Source organism: Mesoplodon bidens, assembly GCF_964165515.1.
Source record: "Mesoplodon bidens genome assembly, chromosome: 1".
Classification (NCBI taxonomy): domain Eukaryota; kingdom Metazoa; phylum Chordata; class Mammalia; order Artiodactyla; family Ziphiidae; genus Mesoplodon; species Mesoplodon bidens.
In genome coordinates this window covers 226558378-226574491 of record NC_138176.1, presented here as the reverse complement: position 1 = coordinate 226574491, position 16114 = coordinate 226558378, and the positions used below count along the sequence as shown (strand labels likewise).

Sequence of the window (16114 nt, the reverse complement as noted above, 5' to 3'; positions counted from 1 at the left end):
GTAAAAAAATCGCTGATCTTCTGGTGGAAAAAAAATGGTATTTGTTCATTGTAACAAACTTCAGTAATGCTGAAAAATATATTTTCCTATTCTACCACCTTGAAATAACTACCATTAACACTGGGTGAACGGGACTTCCCTGGCGGTCCAGTGGTTAAGACTCTGCACTTCCATTGCAGGGGGCGCAGGTTCAGTCCCTGCTCGGGGAACTAAGATTCCACATGCTGCACAGCGTGGCCAAAAAATTTAAAAAATTAAAAATATATATATATATTGGGTGAACATCATCCCAGGCAGCTTTCTGTGCATACATACAGTTAGCAGGATGGATTGTGGGCTGGGCAGACAGGAGCTTAGAAAAATAAGGCTTTTGAAAATAAGAGGTTTTAGTGTACTGTTTTTTAGTTTTATTTTTTAAGAAGTGTGCAGTTCATTGGTTTTTAGTATAGTCACAAGGTTATAGCCATCACCACCATCTAATTCCAGAACATTTTCATCACCGCAAAACCATAACCCTGCATCCAATTAGCAGTTTCGCCCCATTAACCCCTTACCCTAGGCAACTGCTAATCTACTGTCTGTCTCTATGGATTGGCCTAGTCTGGACGTTTAAGATAAATGGACTCATACAATATGTGGCCTTTTGTGTCTGGCTTCTTTCACCTACTAGTGTCATGTTTTCAAAGTCCAGTACTTCATGCCTTCTTATGGCTAAAGACTATCCCATCCTGTGGACAGAACCGCATTTTGTCTACCATTCATCAGTAAGTGGACGCTTGTGTTGTTTCCTGTTCTTGGCTCTTATGAATAATGCTGCTTTGAACACATATGTACAGGGTTTTGTTGGCGCATATGTTTTCAAATTTCTTGGGGCTGTACCTATAGGAATGGAATCTCTGGGTCACGTGGTAATTGCATGTTGAACATTTTGAGGACCTGCCGGACTGTTTTCCAAATGGGCTGCACCATTTTACAGTCCCGTCAGCAGTGTGTGAGGGTTCCAGTTTCTCCACATCCCCGCCAGCCCTTGTAATTGTCCTGCTTTTTGATTGTTGTCATCCTAGTAGGTGTGAAGTAGTAGCTCATGGTGAATTGATTTGCATTTCCCTGATGACTAATTACATTGAGCGTCCTTTTTATTTTTAGAGTCTACTGTAAAATGTGACACATAAATGTGTTCTAATTAATTTTTACTGAATCTGACAGAGGAATCCAAGTAGGCCTTAGGCTTTAGAAACCCTGTGAGACAGAACGACTCTGGTTCCACTGGTTCCTGGTGTTTCCTCTGACAGAACTGGAAGAGGTCCTACTAGTGACTGAATAACCGGGAGGTGAGAAAGCACGTTGACTGAGAAAATGACTCCTAAGGATGACAGATACGCAGAAAGAGTCACCCTGCCCTGAGAACGTTCTGAACTCCAAAGACTCTCCCACTTTACGTCTAATTTATTATTAATCCACCTCTTGCCATCCGGCTCTCCCTTCCATGATTGTCCGTTGTTTTCATCCTTGACACATTTCACTGCGCCTTCCCCCCAGGTGTCCCAACAGTGCTTCTGAGGTTTACAAACCTCATCCCCTCAGCCCCCTGGGCCCCAGGGGAGTTAAGAAAGAGGTTGCTGCCATGAGGCAGCCCTGTCTTTCAGAAACAGAAACTCAAAGATTATCACCCTGAGCAACCTCCTGGTAACTGTAGACAAAAGCACCCGGGCTCCTCTCACAGGATCCGGTTCTGTCTAATGAAGGAGCCCCCGTCTCCTCCCCTCGCCAAGGACAGGGCACACCACACTCCCACCTGCAGAATCACAACACCCCTGCAGCTAGCATGCCAGGGTCCTGAGCCTCTGGGGACTCGGAGGCCCCGGGCATTGTCCAGACTGCTGGCCAGCCAGGCCTCAGGGGAAATCACCCCAGATGCCTATGTGTCTCCTCTGTGCGAGCCTGGAGTAGGTGCAGACGGTCCACCGTCTCCCAAGGATTGTCCCTCTAGTGCTTCCTGTGGGACCAGGCTGGACTGGGATTCCACAGAGATGGAAGTCGAATTATAACACGCGAATGTGCCATTTAAGCAATTTCCTCTTGTCTACTTTGGGGCCTACTTTAAACAGAAATCACCAAAAACCTTTTAATGTAGAAAATGTTACGTCGTGCAGTAAAACTTACGAATGATTTGATGTCTTTTTCTCCCTTTTAGTGCGCCAGTGCTTTGCACATTTTCCCGTGCCCTGCTTCTCTTAAGGGCCTAGATTGATGTCTGTGCCTTTCTAGAAGAATGACCTTTCACGATACGTGCCTTTGCCCAGAGGGGCCCCTCTCTGTCTGTCTGTCTGTCCGTCCCTCCCCACCTCTCCAGTCTTTCCGCCACCCTCGGACCCCGGAAGCCCCACACAGGCAGGGACAGGCCAGCAGCCTGTGTGCTCTCCTCCTGTCCTTCCCTCCAGATTCTTTAAAAATAGCTCTAGCTCGAGAAATGGTTGGCTAGTAGTTAGGAGGGCGTGTGCTCGGTCGCCAAGAACTGAAGCCTGAGTTTCCGCCCCATGCGTCAGAGCCGGCTTCGGTGGTCGGGGTGTGATCGGGGGTCCCCAGCTTGCAGTACTCCCAACCCCGGTGGCCATTTATTAACCCAGGTGACCGGCCCTGCACCAGGACCCCCTTGTGATGTGGTCCATCTTGGGTGAGCAGTAGCAGGCCTGGGAGCTGCACGCCTGGCCAGAAACAATTGTACTTCGATAGCACTTCCCAGGGTGGTGATTAAACACAGACAAAAGCTGAGGATTTATGCTGCAGCACGAGGCTGGCAAGCACAGAGCCACGATGTCTGCAGCCAGGAGGCCCGGGGAGGCCGCAGAGTCTGGCCTGGAGGCGGCCGGGCCCCCTTTAGTGGCTCCCGCCCTGCTGGGCTATAGCCAGGAGGGCACAATCTGTGCCTTAAATAGGAACAAGCAGAGGATTGGATTCTGGAATCCACTGTGTCAGCCCAGGGGTGCTAATTTGGGAAGTGAGTAAGCTGATGTGTCACTCTGGGAGTGGGAGAACCGTGCAGCCACCGGGCATTTGCTCCTGGAGGCTGCCGAGGTGTGCTTCCCTAGGTCACTCCTTGGTACCCCTCCCCACTCTCCCAGGGAGCAGCCAGCCTCTCCGCGTGTCGAAGCATCGTCCCAGCCTCGTCCTGCTTTTCCTTCTGGAAGGTGTGGTTCGGCCTTTGGTCCCTGCCTGCCTCAGTTGCCTTTATTCTTGTGATTTGGGCCCAAGCAGATCCAACCAGTGTTTGGGCCTGTCGGGTCCCAGCTGTATTGGGTGTCAGGCAAAGGCTGACCCCTGGGCGGCCAGCTCAGCTCTGCACTTTCAGCCACAGTGGCTGCAGGGGCCTATGACCGCCAGGCGTTCAGCTCCTCCCAGGCCTGGGCTGCAAGCAGCGTCCACCCCTGCCAGGCTTTCCTGTAGAGAGTTGCTGCGTAGATTCTCATAAATCACTCTTGCAGGTGATTTCTGTTATAAGCTAGGGATCTGATCTCTCTTGAGATCTCCATTCTCTCTTCCTGAATGTTGGACATTTTCAACTAGAAACTTTTTGAGGAGACTCTGCAGATGAACAAAATAAACACTGGTCAAAATCCACCAGTGGGGGGGTCATTTAAGTAAATCATGATGAATATTAGATTTTTTTGTTAATACAAGAAAGTACTTCTGTAATCAGTGAAACAGAAGCAGGTTACAAATTGTGTATGTTCTGTGATCACAGTTACGTTACAAAACAGAAAGAAAACCATGGAAGGGAAAATACCAGAATACTAACATGGGTCACCTTGAGGGGATGGGAATCGGGTAAGATTTCTCTTTGTCTTTTCTGTATTTCCTTCCTTTTTTTCTACAGTGAACACGTATTGAATTTTATAATTAAGAACAATGTTTTAAAATTGTAAGTCTTATTCAAGAGAAATAAATCTATCAGGGAAAGGGGGCAGAGAAGCTCTTCAGACGCTGAGTCTTATCCGCATCACACGTTGTCTGTTCTCCGGTTCCTGTGCTGTGGGCGCGCCATCAGTACGTCCGCTGAGAGCAGGGGAGGTTCTTACCCGCTGTGTGCCCCTCTCTCCTCAATGCCTTTCTCATTGTCGGCTGAATACAGATTTGAAGAATTGAGTCGGAGGCACTTATGTTCAGTATTTTTCTAAGAGCGGGACAGGTCTGCGTACGTGGCCAGGGCTGTGGGGTGGTCGCCAGAGTGTGCCCTGTAGGCGCGCTTTCGGAAGGATGCCCCAGAGACGCGTGTGGGCCACGGTCACCGTGGGCGCCTGACAGCCGAGCTGAAGGCACACTGCTCCGGGCAGAGGGGCTCCTGGCTGGAAAGTGCTCAGTGCCGACTGCTGGCTGAGACGGGGCTCCCCTCCCCTTCCAGCTCACACTAGAGAAACAGGCACCGTGGAAAACTGCCCTGGGTCACCCCTTCTTTACAAATGTCTTTCTTTTTTCCAACTTTACTAAGCTTGGGAATTGGTTATCTTGTTAAGTAGAAAAATACCCACACCGTCAACTGCTAATTATCCTAGCCAGGTTCGGGGCCACATCCACCTGTGGGGATGGATGTGGTAAGCCTTGGGCCCTAAGGATTGTGATTTATGTTTTTCGTCATTTTCCATTCTGTATCTTCATTATGGGCCCCTCTCTCGCCCCCTCCCCCAAAAAAACTCCCGTTTCCCAGCAGAGGCCAAGTTTTCATGACCCCCTCTAAGTGCAGTGGTTCCCTCTTGCAGCCCGTGTGGCCCCATCCTTCACCAACATGTCACCGCAATTAATTAATTCAGTGGCACTCCCGTCAGGGGCCCTGTGAGTGATCATCTCACACTCCCCGCCCTCCCTGCTGCGCCCTTGGAGTCGGCGAGTGGGGACGACCCGTCTCCACCGGCAGGGTCTCGGGCTCTGTTCTGAGGGCGCAGCTCAGCGCGGGGAGGCCCCGGGTGTGTCTGCATGCAGCTGGGGATCCACTGACTGCTCTTGCACCCCAGCAAGTGGAGCTGGCAGAGAGCTGACCCCGCCCGTCTCCGCCCGCAGGTGTTTGAGGAACTGTGGAGGAGTAAGGGCAAGACGCCAGCACAGATTGTTGCAGAAAAGAAGCTTGAACTGATGCAGGATGCAGAGGCGCTGGAGCAGCTCTGCCGCTCCACGCTGGAGGCACATCCTCAAGTGGTACTTAGCCCCTCGGGGGAAGGGGGTCTTCACGCGCAGTGGCAGGTGGGCAGGGGGTCGCCGGCAGAGGCCCAGGGCCAGGGCCACCTGAGGACTCAGCCAGGAGCCCCTCTGATTCTCCCCCTTGCAGCCCAGCGGTGCTTCCTAATAATGGTTGGCCCGGTTTCATCAATAATCCCCCAGTTATTTTTGTCAGTTTTAAGCTAGAATCAAGAGATGAAATGAGGTGACTATTGGAAAAATACAGCTTTTCCTAGAAGGAAAATCCCCCCCTGGAGCTTAATCTCATGGAGGTTCGGTCGAAGGGGGGTGTTAGCAAGTTTCGACCTCCCAGGCCTGCGGCCCTCTCCCAAGGTTGCCGAGCTCTGCTTTGTAAGAGGACCTCTCTATCAGGAAGCAGCAGGCAGCACTGCACAGGGGCAGAGACAGGGAAACACTTCAGTTCCGTGCCTTTGAGAGCCGGGAAGAAAGGCAGAAGGGAAAATTATTTCTAAATTACGGAGAAAATCCTTGACAGGAACATAGCTGGAAATCAAGTCATTCTGTGTTCTGAGCGTAGAACAAAATAGAAGAGCTAAAATAAGGAGCATCCCTCCCTCCCCAAGTCTAATCATATTGTCCAGAGATACTTTTCAGTGGGGAGAAAAATTGCTCGCATCCCTTTCAGAATGATACCACCTACCCATCAGCTTGCGGGGACACTAACAGCTCTGTAAAGAGCTCTCGATAAGGAAAATGAGCCTGTGCAGGGTCTCGGCAATCTCCATCTTCCAGCCTCATCTGGAGTGACTGATAAAGACACACTTTGAGTTTCAGACTCAGAATGCAGCACCGCGCACAGATACTCGCAGACGCTGTTGCCGATCAGAAGCAGGACGTCGGGCGGGTGGCCCTGACGCGGTGGCTGTTTGACAGGCACTCAGTGCCCCCTGACCCGGCCCTTCCAGCCTGCCAGCCAGGCTCTCCCCCACCCAGATGCTCGGGGAGCGTTGCCATCTCGTGGCTTTGTCTTCTAGCAAACGAGCTTCTTGGCAGGGAGTGGGGGGAGGAGAGCCCGCTGAGACCCCGGAGGGTCAGGGGGCTTCACGATCCGGCACCCGGGTCCTGTGCACCAGCTCCTCAGCTGTGACACGTCACAGTCCGCCTCATTCCCTTCTAATCAGGAGACGGGGTAGCAGACACCTCCTTTGCCAGGAGCCCAGAAACCTCCTCCGAAGGTCACCGCCTCCCCTTTTTCCTTTTCTCATTCTATATCTAATACAGAAAAAAAGAAACTGAATTTAAGTTTCCATAAACGTAAACTTGATTTAAGATTTTTAGGCGAGAGCCTCTATTTTCTCCTCTAAAATAATTTGTCTTTAAAGGTCACGGATGTAAAGAAGGGAAACCCCAGGGCCATAAACAAACTGATTGGGTTGGTCCGAAGAGCGACTCTCGGCCGAGCAGATCCGAAGGTGATAAGGGAGGTGCTGGAGAGGCAGCTGTCGTCGTGACGGGTTCGGGTCCCCCTGCCACGGCCGGGCTGGAGCCTGTGCGCTGACGTCCTAGGCCCCAGCCAGACGCCCCGCCCGACCTGCGCCTTGAGGTGCCACCTCCACGCAGACCAGGCCTGGCGCCGTTGCTTCAGCGACATCACATGCTTCCGGGGGAGGTGCAGCAGTGGTGAGAAACAGCACGTCCTAGTGCACAGTGACGCCGAGCTCAGTGCCACATGCTCTTTCAGATACTGTCACCACCCTAGGAAAACGTTTCATTCCGCAGGTACCTCAACAAATATTTTTAAGCACATGCTAAGGGCCGGGCGTTGTTCCAGGTGCTGGGGATTAGCGATGATGAAGAGAGGCCGTGATCTGGATGCAGTATTTTGTTTGAGGCGCTCTCCTTAGTCTTAGTACCAGGAATTAGCTGTATTCTCCCATCACTGAGTAAAAGTGATGTTGCCCATTCAATGCCCAGGGATCCCAGAAGGCAGAGGTCTGAGAATAAATGGTTTGTTTTTTTTTTTTTTTTGGTAAAAAAGACAACAGAAGTTTTCAAATAAATTTAATGAATAAAATTTATACTGAAACATCACATAAAAAATTAACTTACATCAAAGATTGTGCAGTGGACAAACCCCCATCCCCACCCTCAGACCAAAAAGTTTTAAAAGGTGAAAAAAAAGCTGTAACATTAAACTGATTTGTTTTGCCTGGAAAGAATAAGATGGTAAGCTAGTAAATCAAAATCTTGACCTTTAATGGTAACTGTGGTACAGTTAACAGTAGTCCATGGAGGCTGCGTTGCCCTCACCCCTGTTCTCATGGCAATAATACTATTTCTGTGTCGCACTGGGGCACCCCTTTGTTCACTGCACGCCTTTGTTACCTCTGACTCACAACACTAAAGGCCAGTTTTGCAAGTGCTGTTTTTTAAAAGCACATGTCAAATAAACTGTGACATAAAAGAAAATCATTGGAGGCCCTGATTTGACACTGAATTCTCTCTTGTACTGAGAAGAGTACAAACATTTCCGTCATGAACGGTGCTCCAGTGGCAGCTGGGGACCCGGAGAAGAGTCACCAACTTAGCAGCTCGTGGTTCCTGGTTGTAGAGGATCGCTCAGGACTTCCCTGAGGACTGCCCCTCGTCCCAGCCAGAAAAGCGGGGACCAGTCATCTGGCTTATTTCAGACAAGCATGAAGAGGTAAGGTTTTTTAAAAAACTAACTTTTTTAAAAAATGAGTGACTTAGAAGTGTTAAGAGAATACGGTACGTTACATCACCCAGGAAGCCGCGTGCCCCTCACGCATCCCGTTGCAGTACTGAAAACTCCTGGGCCTGACAGTAAAATATTTTCATCAAACCTCTTTTCGAGAGAGAAAGGCAGAGCCAGTCCCCACCCCCCCACCCCATGGCTCTTGAGTCTGGAATCTGGCGGGATCATGATTTTGTAAGAAATGATAAGATTCAGTTTTGTTTTACAAACTCCATTCTCACCAAAGGTCTGGCTTCTTGGTCATCAACCCTTACAGAAAGCACCGGACGATCTTTCCAGACCATTTTAAATCAAGGGCTTACTTAAGTGGGGTCTGGGAGGGGCGGAGACGGCCAGATGGAGGCCATTTACCAACAGTATCACGTCATACGTAAACCGTCTTATGGACTGATCATTTCAGGAGAAGAATGCCATTGCTGGGGGTCGGGGGTAGAGGGAGGGCGAAATGGGTAAAGGGGGTCAACTATATGGTGGCAGACAGAAACTCAGCCTTTGATGGTGAATACACTGTAGTGTATGGAGAAGTCAAAATATAATGTTACACACGTGAAACATACAATGTTATAAACCAGTTACCTCAGCACACAAAAAAGCACTTGATCTTTAAAATGCTAACTGTCATCCAGCTTTGACAATTGCTTGTTGTCTTGAACGCCCACTTCTGAAATCCTTAAAATGAGACTGTGTTGTTATAACTGCTCATAGAAAGAAAAAAACATATCAGAGCACAGCTCAGATATCTTACCTGGAACCTGACTAGATATTCAAAATATATGCGTATCTAACACCCTAAGAAATTCACAAAGTATGGCTCTACTTGTAACTGGGCTTAAGTGCAATACAACTTTAAATACATTTTTGCATGAGTGTGAATTTAGTCTGGTTCTGTTTGCTATTCAGGGGGAAATCTCATTGAAATGTATGAGTTGGCGCCACAGGTGAAGCCAGTGCCATCTGTCATTGGAGCCCACACACCTAGAGGCTGGGAGGGCAACGTGCTGGAAGACTGGCTCCCCCGGGTGCCCTGTGGCTTGAGGAGGAGGTTGGTTGGTCGGCTGGTTCTGGGGGGAGGGGAGGGGTGGCAGCCGCAGCACTCGGCCTGCTACCTGGCACAGGATCCGTTTTTAGCAAAAGTTCATTAAGTTTATAAAGCAAAATTAATGGACAACCTTTTGTGGAAGTCCCTCTGTATGAGGGGTGGGTGCTGCCATCCACTAGGCTTCTAAACTCTGGGTCTAGGAAGGAGCTTCTTGACTCTGTCCAGGCTTATGCATCAAGGTGAACTTCTGTTCCCATCTTTTAAGATGTAGACAACCCAGGGAAAAAAACTTGTCATTATTTATACCAAGTTAAGGATGTTTTTAGCTGAGCTCCCTCCCTCCCTTCTTTTTGGTAATTATGGCTAATCTGGAAGAAGGCTATGAATTGTTTTCAAGTAAACACTCTCCTAGAGCTTTGCGTTGGTTGGTTAGTTCGATATATAGCTTACGGCCAGGACCCACAATCCATATTGTATTTTTCATGTCTGTTGAATTTAGCCACATCATTTCAAGGATTCCACATAGGACTATTTGAAAAAAACCACTAGATCTATATGAAAGGCCATGTTATTTACCCACCACCAAAAGCAGCATGGAAATGGCTGCCATGCCTCTTCAGCAGATTTTAGACAACTTGCATTTGTGGATTGTTTGTGAACAGAGCGGACCCCCGATGGTGAGATGGAAAGCGCTGATTGAAATCCTCTCTGTTGTCTCCCTTAGTCAGACGTCTTAGCAAAAATCATTTAAGTAATATTGTCAACACCAAACAATCTTTTAAAATATCTGCAGGGCAAAATGGTACCTCATTATAGGTGGGCCTTTTCTAGACTTGTTCCAGTAAAAAGTCAGCTGCTGCCCTAAGAAGCACAGACTTCTGCAGCCTCAGCTCCATGAAATGCATAATCTGGCCTAAGAGCTGCCATAACCCTTGTCAGGTTCGGAAAGCACACAGTAAATCTACGGTTCCCCAAAGAAAGATGCCTGAAATACGTATGGAACACATGCGGGCAGACCCTACTGGCGGCCTTGTTCCTTGTGTGGGTGACAGGAACAAAATTCACAATGATGACAGGACAGGGAGGGGCATTCCCAGCTAAAATCGGCCCCTGTCTTAGGATTCCAAGTGCAGAGGCCAAAGAACTTTGCCCCTGTCCCTCTGGTCCCTACAAAGCCTCAACAAAAATCTTTCACTGAAGCCCTCGTTTATCCAGTTAATGAGCTGCCAGGATGATCTGTCCTCCAAAACAAGTAATGGCCTAATAAACGCCTGAACATAGAGAGGATTTACTGAGGCAAAATTATCCCCAAAACAATTCTTAGTCTTTTGAGAGCTCTTTCGAAAGCGTTAGGTTTATGATGGTCATTCAAAAAGGAAAAAAAAGTCAACTCCATTTTCTTAAAATGTTTCCTCCATGACATGATTTAAGAAATGGAGTATAAAGCAGTTTGACAGTGTTCTGTCTTAAGCTGTTATCTGATGGAGAATGAGTGTTGTGTGATTTACAGTCTGATGGCTGAAGCGAGAAGGGGCCGAGAATATCTTCTTAACGACTTAAAGTGTTATGGTCTCAGCTACAGAGGGCTGCTGTTCAGGAAGAGCTAATACCGCAAGGCTGGCTGGGACGCGAGGTAAGCCACAAAGTACCCCGGCCTGGCCAGTGACTCGAAGTACCACATGCAGTAATAGCTGTCCTGCAATAAAGTGTTTCATAAAAATGGCCAAGCGTGCCAGCCATTTCAGTAACTACACGGCTGGTAGTTAGCAATTACACTGACCCATCCCTACGTGAGAGCTGGGTGTGCCCTGCAGACATTCACCGTCACACCTGTGACACGTCCCACCCCCGCCGGGGCCGCACTTCCCAAGGAGAGCAGCCCAGGCACACTGACCCACGTTCAGAACAGGCAGCCTACCCACAACCCCAAACCTCTGAACACAGCTGGAAACTCACCCACACTGACCCTGGCAACCAGGCTGATTCCAAGACATCAAAAACGACTTTCAACCCCGAGTACCACGGGCTGCCCCAAATTAACAGGTAACCTGAACAGTCACGTATCCTGTCTCTAGATTCTACTCATAAGAGGATGCTCTCCTGACAACACCCTGGAGCCAGGATGTCTTAATGGACTGAAAATCAACTGCATCAGACCTAAGTAAAAGCCACTTGATGAGGAAGAGATACCCCTGAGGACCCGCGGAAGAAGTGAATGCATCCTCCCTACCCGTGACAGAGGCATCGATTCCAACCCCAGCTCGTCAAAGTATTTTACTAAGTCAGATGGGGACCAATTCACAGTTCCTCTAAATATCGGGGAAGGAAAGGAAGGTACCTACTAATAAAACCACATCTCTGATTGGTTACTCCAGCATTCCCACTTCATGTCTGGGACTCTGTAATTCACTCCATAAAACTGTATTTTAGGCTAAACTCAACCTGGAGTCGCTTTAAAAATTTTAAAACGAACGTTTTTAAACATTTGGGCACTTCCAAAAATCAGTTTTAAGTATCCCAGTGCTCTCCTATATTTTGAAGCACAAAATCCACTCCACCTAGAACTTTACGTCAGACTCTGAGTTATGAATCAAGGTGAAGGATGTGATGCTCCAGACACCCGTGACTCACCTCCGCTGCCCGGGGCCACCAGGCTCGACACAGCGACGCCAACCTCAGGGGCTGCACCAAAGCCTGTGTCCACGGAGTCCTGGGGGGGGGCCGTCGCAAAGGCATCCACGCACTGACACATTTTCAAGCATGCCAAGTATTGTTCAAAATCCTTCCCCAAACTCATCGCAAAAGAGATTTCTAAGGGTGTCACCTATTACTTTATGACTAGGACATTCTACTTCATTACCGAGATTTTTCCCATCAAGGAATTCCCATCGCCACCCCCTGCTGTTCAGTATCTTCCTATCTGCCTAGATCAGTGTTCATTCCTCCAAACCCCCCAGCATTTGTTCTTCTCCTATTTTAGCTTCCGGTTTCTGCTGTGTTCCCTCTCGCATGTCCACACCACCCCCAAACCATCCTTAACCTAACCCACCTGGCGGTTCCCCTCAACTGCATGGGTTCACAAGTTCCCTAGAATATATTTCCAGGCCCATTTTCTGACTTCATTTTGAGAAACGCTGGACTCAGTACTCTGGTGGAGGGCTGCAGTGGTTTCAGAAAGCTGAACCAGTGTCCACCTCCAAATAGGTTGGGTTGTCATGTGGGTTTGCTACCAGCACCCAACCGTGGGAGGTAGTTAATTTTCCTGCCTCTCACCCCACACCAGTCATCGCTGTCCTCCTTTAAAGCAAATCTACTTTTTTTTATAAGTACCTACTTAATAAAATACTCTTTCCCAGATGATGCCTTCCACAAAGGAGACTGTGGTTTTCTATAATAGAGCAACATGGACTCAAGGAGAAGAATCGACACCATCACCAGATAATGGAGAGACGTGGAAATCATACCAGAAAGCTGAAGAATATGGCTCTCAGACGTGACTTTAGCTTCTTATATACCTGGTGAGTCCACACTGGAAGACAAATACTTGTGCAAAGCAAAGCTGGAGGATAATACATTACATTACATTACAGCTCAAACTCGTCTCCTGCTCCTCTCTCTCCATCTCTGAGCCACTGACTTTTCCAGTAGAGACACTTACGCAAATACAAGTGGATGTCGGGAAGCCAAGAGCAGGCCCGTCCGCTGGGCCTCGTACATTCTGGCTGCTGCACCGCAGCCGGGCAAACCATCTTTCGAGACAGATAAGTTTGAAGTCAGAAATGTACAACGAATCACTATCTTTGGTTCCTTGCCTAGACTTGCAAGCACCGCGAAGCTGGACTCCTGAGAGCCACCCAGCGCCGGCCAGAGCTCCTGAGGCTTCATTCCAGGACTGGCTCACTCGCTTCAGGATCCCTGAAACACAGAAGGCAGCCTCCGCTCTGCAGCGTCTCAGATGTGCTTCTCTCCTCCACGCCCTTCCTGTACTAGGGCCTGATTGATAAAAACCAAGCCAGTGCTCCTGAGGCACCACCACCAGCCCTGTGACTGCCCCCCAGGGCCCAGCAAGACGCCCACAGAAAGAACAGAGAGACCCAGGGCTTCCAATTTCCTTCCAAACATGGGGGGGGGGGGTCATCCTGCTTACATGCTTCTCACCTGCCCACAGTACAGGAGAGTGGAATCTAATATCCATGAATATCAGTCGTTTATTGTCCTGTTCTTTTATAGCCCACAATTAATTATTTTGTGTGTTTGCCCCTCTCTCTGTGGTAGGAAGACCATGGCTCTAAGTATAATTACCCTTGGCAGAGCAGGCTGCAGAGCAGAGAGGCACTAATACATCACGGTGGGGCCTCGTAATGAACCCCATTACTCAGAAGGCAGGGTTCCTGTGTGGAGTGAGCCCCAGCAGGCTCCCCGCGACCTGTTTGCCTTTACATCCTGGTTCCGTAAGTGGCTGTACAGTTCCTGTTTCTCTACAAAGTGCAACATATTCGAAAGAGCAAACAGATTTTAAAATAATTACCAAGGTTTGTACAGATTGTATTTAGTTTACTTTTATCCTTTCCCCCACACCATACCCCTCCAAAAAAACCCACTATGAGACAGTTTCACAGATGAACCAGTTTGTGTTTCATAAAACACTTAAAAAAATAATGATGGTTGTCTTCTTACATAAGCATATACCACACTTTGCTCATCACACCGATCAAAGTCCTAAAAGCCAAAGTAACATTTTGCATAGGCATCGTTCATTTTGTGCAAATCTGACTAAAATAAGGCTATTTTCAGTGTTTAGGTAGTGATGATACACTGAGCAAGGAAAGCTCTCAAGCAACAAAAACGTTTCCCTGCATTTCAGATTCTCTCCAACTACATCTGACTTCCCAGGCAGAGAGCTGAGACCAGTGGATTTGCCTGCACCGTAAGGCAACACGTGCTGGGCGGAATACAAGTCTTGGAAGTAAAATGCAAAGGGACGGATGCTGTGTGCTTGTGTGATGGAGGCAAAAAGGGCTCCATCTTTATTCTCTTTATAAGACGGAAGCCACGACACAGAGGCCACAGGGGCAGGTGTGCGTTCTTACGTGCTGTTGAAGGTCCTTCTGAGGTGGGCACCTCCAGAGATCACTGCGTCCCGGTGTTCGCTGGGTGTGCTCTAAGCTGCAAGCAGAGTGACTCCGAGGGATGGGAGGATAAGGACCAAGAACTCTGAGGAGGAAAAACTGAGCCAAGACTTAGATTCTAGGGGGTACAAGGTGGGAAGATCCGGCTGGGGAGAGGAGGCACCCAGAAAAACCCCCTCCCCACATATCAAGTATCGTCAGGAAGTCTCAGAGGTGTCTGTAAGCAGCTTTGCATTTAACGTTCAGTCAAGACACTAAAACCTTAAAAAACAAGAACCTCTATTTGAAAAGAAAAAGCTAACAGTAGCTGTCATCCGAGTCGCCCAGGATCTTGCAGCAGAGAATGGAGTGCTCCTGGGCCAAGGCAGCCAGCTCCTTCAGGAACTCGGGGAAGAGGGCGGCCGCCAGCATGGTGTCCCGCAGGGGCGGGGGCAGGCTGGGGGGTGCCCCGGCCACCTTGGCTCTGTTTGTCAGGAAGGGCTGAAGCACTCGTGGGGGGCCATCCAGAAAACTCCGGCCGCTCCCTGTCCTGGAGGCGTCCTGAACGGGATCTGAAACTAGAAGGAAGATGGCCATGGTGATCCTCCAGAGCCCTTTCCGCCCACCCCTTAAATGAATGTGTGTGTGTTGGGGGTGTGTGGAGTGGAGTGTCTCGTGCGGGTTCAGCTCCCGCTCTGACTGGAGTCTCAAGACACGACCCCCAGTCCCCCCCTCACTCTACTCTGAGACACATGGATCTGCCCAGATCAGCTCCAGCACTGGGCATGTGACGTGAGAGTTTGATGCCAAATCCTGTAGGAGGACCTTCATGTAGACACTGTGGCAAGAATACAGGTTTATCAAGGACCCTCCCCGCTCGGGGCCTGGCGACGGGGGAGAGGGAAACAGGCACGTCCTGCGGCCGCATCAACCAAGTGAGGACACAGGTCACTGCGATGGTTAGTTAGGAGCGTTCAGGGGCTCCACCTGTTCTCCCGGCCTCCCAGGGTCGGGGTGACCGTCCGCCCTTTGCCAGCGGAGCCCTGACCACCCGGCAGAGCTGCAGGAGGCCACCCGAGTTACACACACCACACCCTGCCGTCCGCAGCCTGGGCTCCGGCCTCCTGGGCTCCCTGCTGACCCCCAGCCCCTCTGGCCAGGACTTCCAGCCACCGTGGGCAGCTCGTGGCAGCAAGTGGCTTGGACCTTCCATTCAAGGAAGGTTTCCAGGAGTTTCGATTTCAGTTTCAAAAATGTAGGTCTAAGATGATATGAACCAAACTTCAGCATACCCAAGTGATTTGCATTTTCATATCAAATCAGTTTTACCAATTAAAATGGTTCACCCTTCCCAACTATTTAATTCCTGAAGATCTCCAGTCTTCACACTGACAGGACTTATGTATGCCGCCTTCCGCCCCCGACTCACACAGACTCATTACTCCTTATAAATCATTAGATTCAAGCTCTTCATTATTTTGGCTGCTTTTTAGAATTCAGTCCCATTTTTCAACACTCTTCTCAGAGTGTCGCTTAACTGTGGTACTAAAAATTCTTGACATTTATAGTACTTTCCACATCTCACTACTATCGTCTTTAGTGTTAAAAAAAAAAAAAACTTCCGCTTTACTGCTTTAAATATCCTTTTCGATTAAAGCTTATCACAGTTCATGCCATAAAGAACTGGAGAAGTTGTTGAGAATCTGCTGCTACCTTTCACCAGAAACTCACACTATGTCTTGACAACAGAGTGAGGATGGAAGTGTTGACCTCCCTGAGGACACTGCCACCCTTGGGGACCACGCCTGAGTACCTCCATCCCGGCCCTCCAGCACTGCGGCACCCGGCTCTCCAAAGGGCCCGGCGAGGCTCACCGAGAAAGCTGGGCTGATGCCTCGGGGGGTGGGACGCTCCGGGCACCAGCCCCAGAGCCACACTGCTCGTGCTGGTTCCCCCACCTGGCGTTCCCTTGCCCGTGTCTGCACACCTAAACCTCACCAGGCTTAGACTCTGCCACTTACC

General features: G+C 49.4%; 2 protein-coding genes across 6 annotated transcripts in view; one reads left to right on the top strand and one right to left on the bottom strand.

Moving 5' to 3' along the window:
* The window catches only part of GATB (glutamyl-tRNA amidotransferase subunit B), an 80938-nt gene extending 69522 nt beyond the window's left edge, over nucleotides 1–11416 (top strand). Inside the window, exons 12-16 of one of the 5 annotated variants that reach the window (XR_014015216.1) lie at nucleotides 5053–5187; nucleotides 6552–7873; nucleotides 8846–8987; nucleotides 10495–10617; nucleotides 11060–11416. Coding sequence is in view for 2 of the 5 variants with exons in the window: in XM_081226050.1 (XP_081082176.1) it covers nucleotides 5053–5187; nucleotides 6552–6680 (264 nt within the window). In the remaining 3 variants the exon portion in view is untranslated. The other 4 variants (XR_014015217.1, XR_014015218.1, XM_081226050.1 and 1 more) reach the window with 4 other exon arrangements.
* A 2184-nt stretch (nucleotides 11417–13600) lies between these two features.
* FHIP1A (FHF complex subunit HOOK interacting protein 1A) overlaps nucleotides 13601–16114 on the bottom strand; it is a 109195-nt gene continuing 106681 nt past the window's right edge. Inside the window, exon 11 of the mRNA XM_081252762.1 lies at nucleotides 13601–14670. Coding sequence (XP_081108888.1) covers nucleotides 14411–14670 — 260 coding nt within the window. The 3' untranslated portion in view covers nucleotides 13601–14410. The remainder of the gene's footprint in view (nucleotides 14671–16114) is intronic.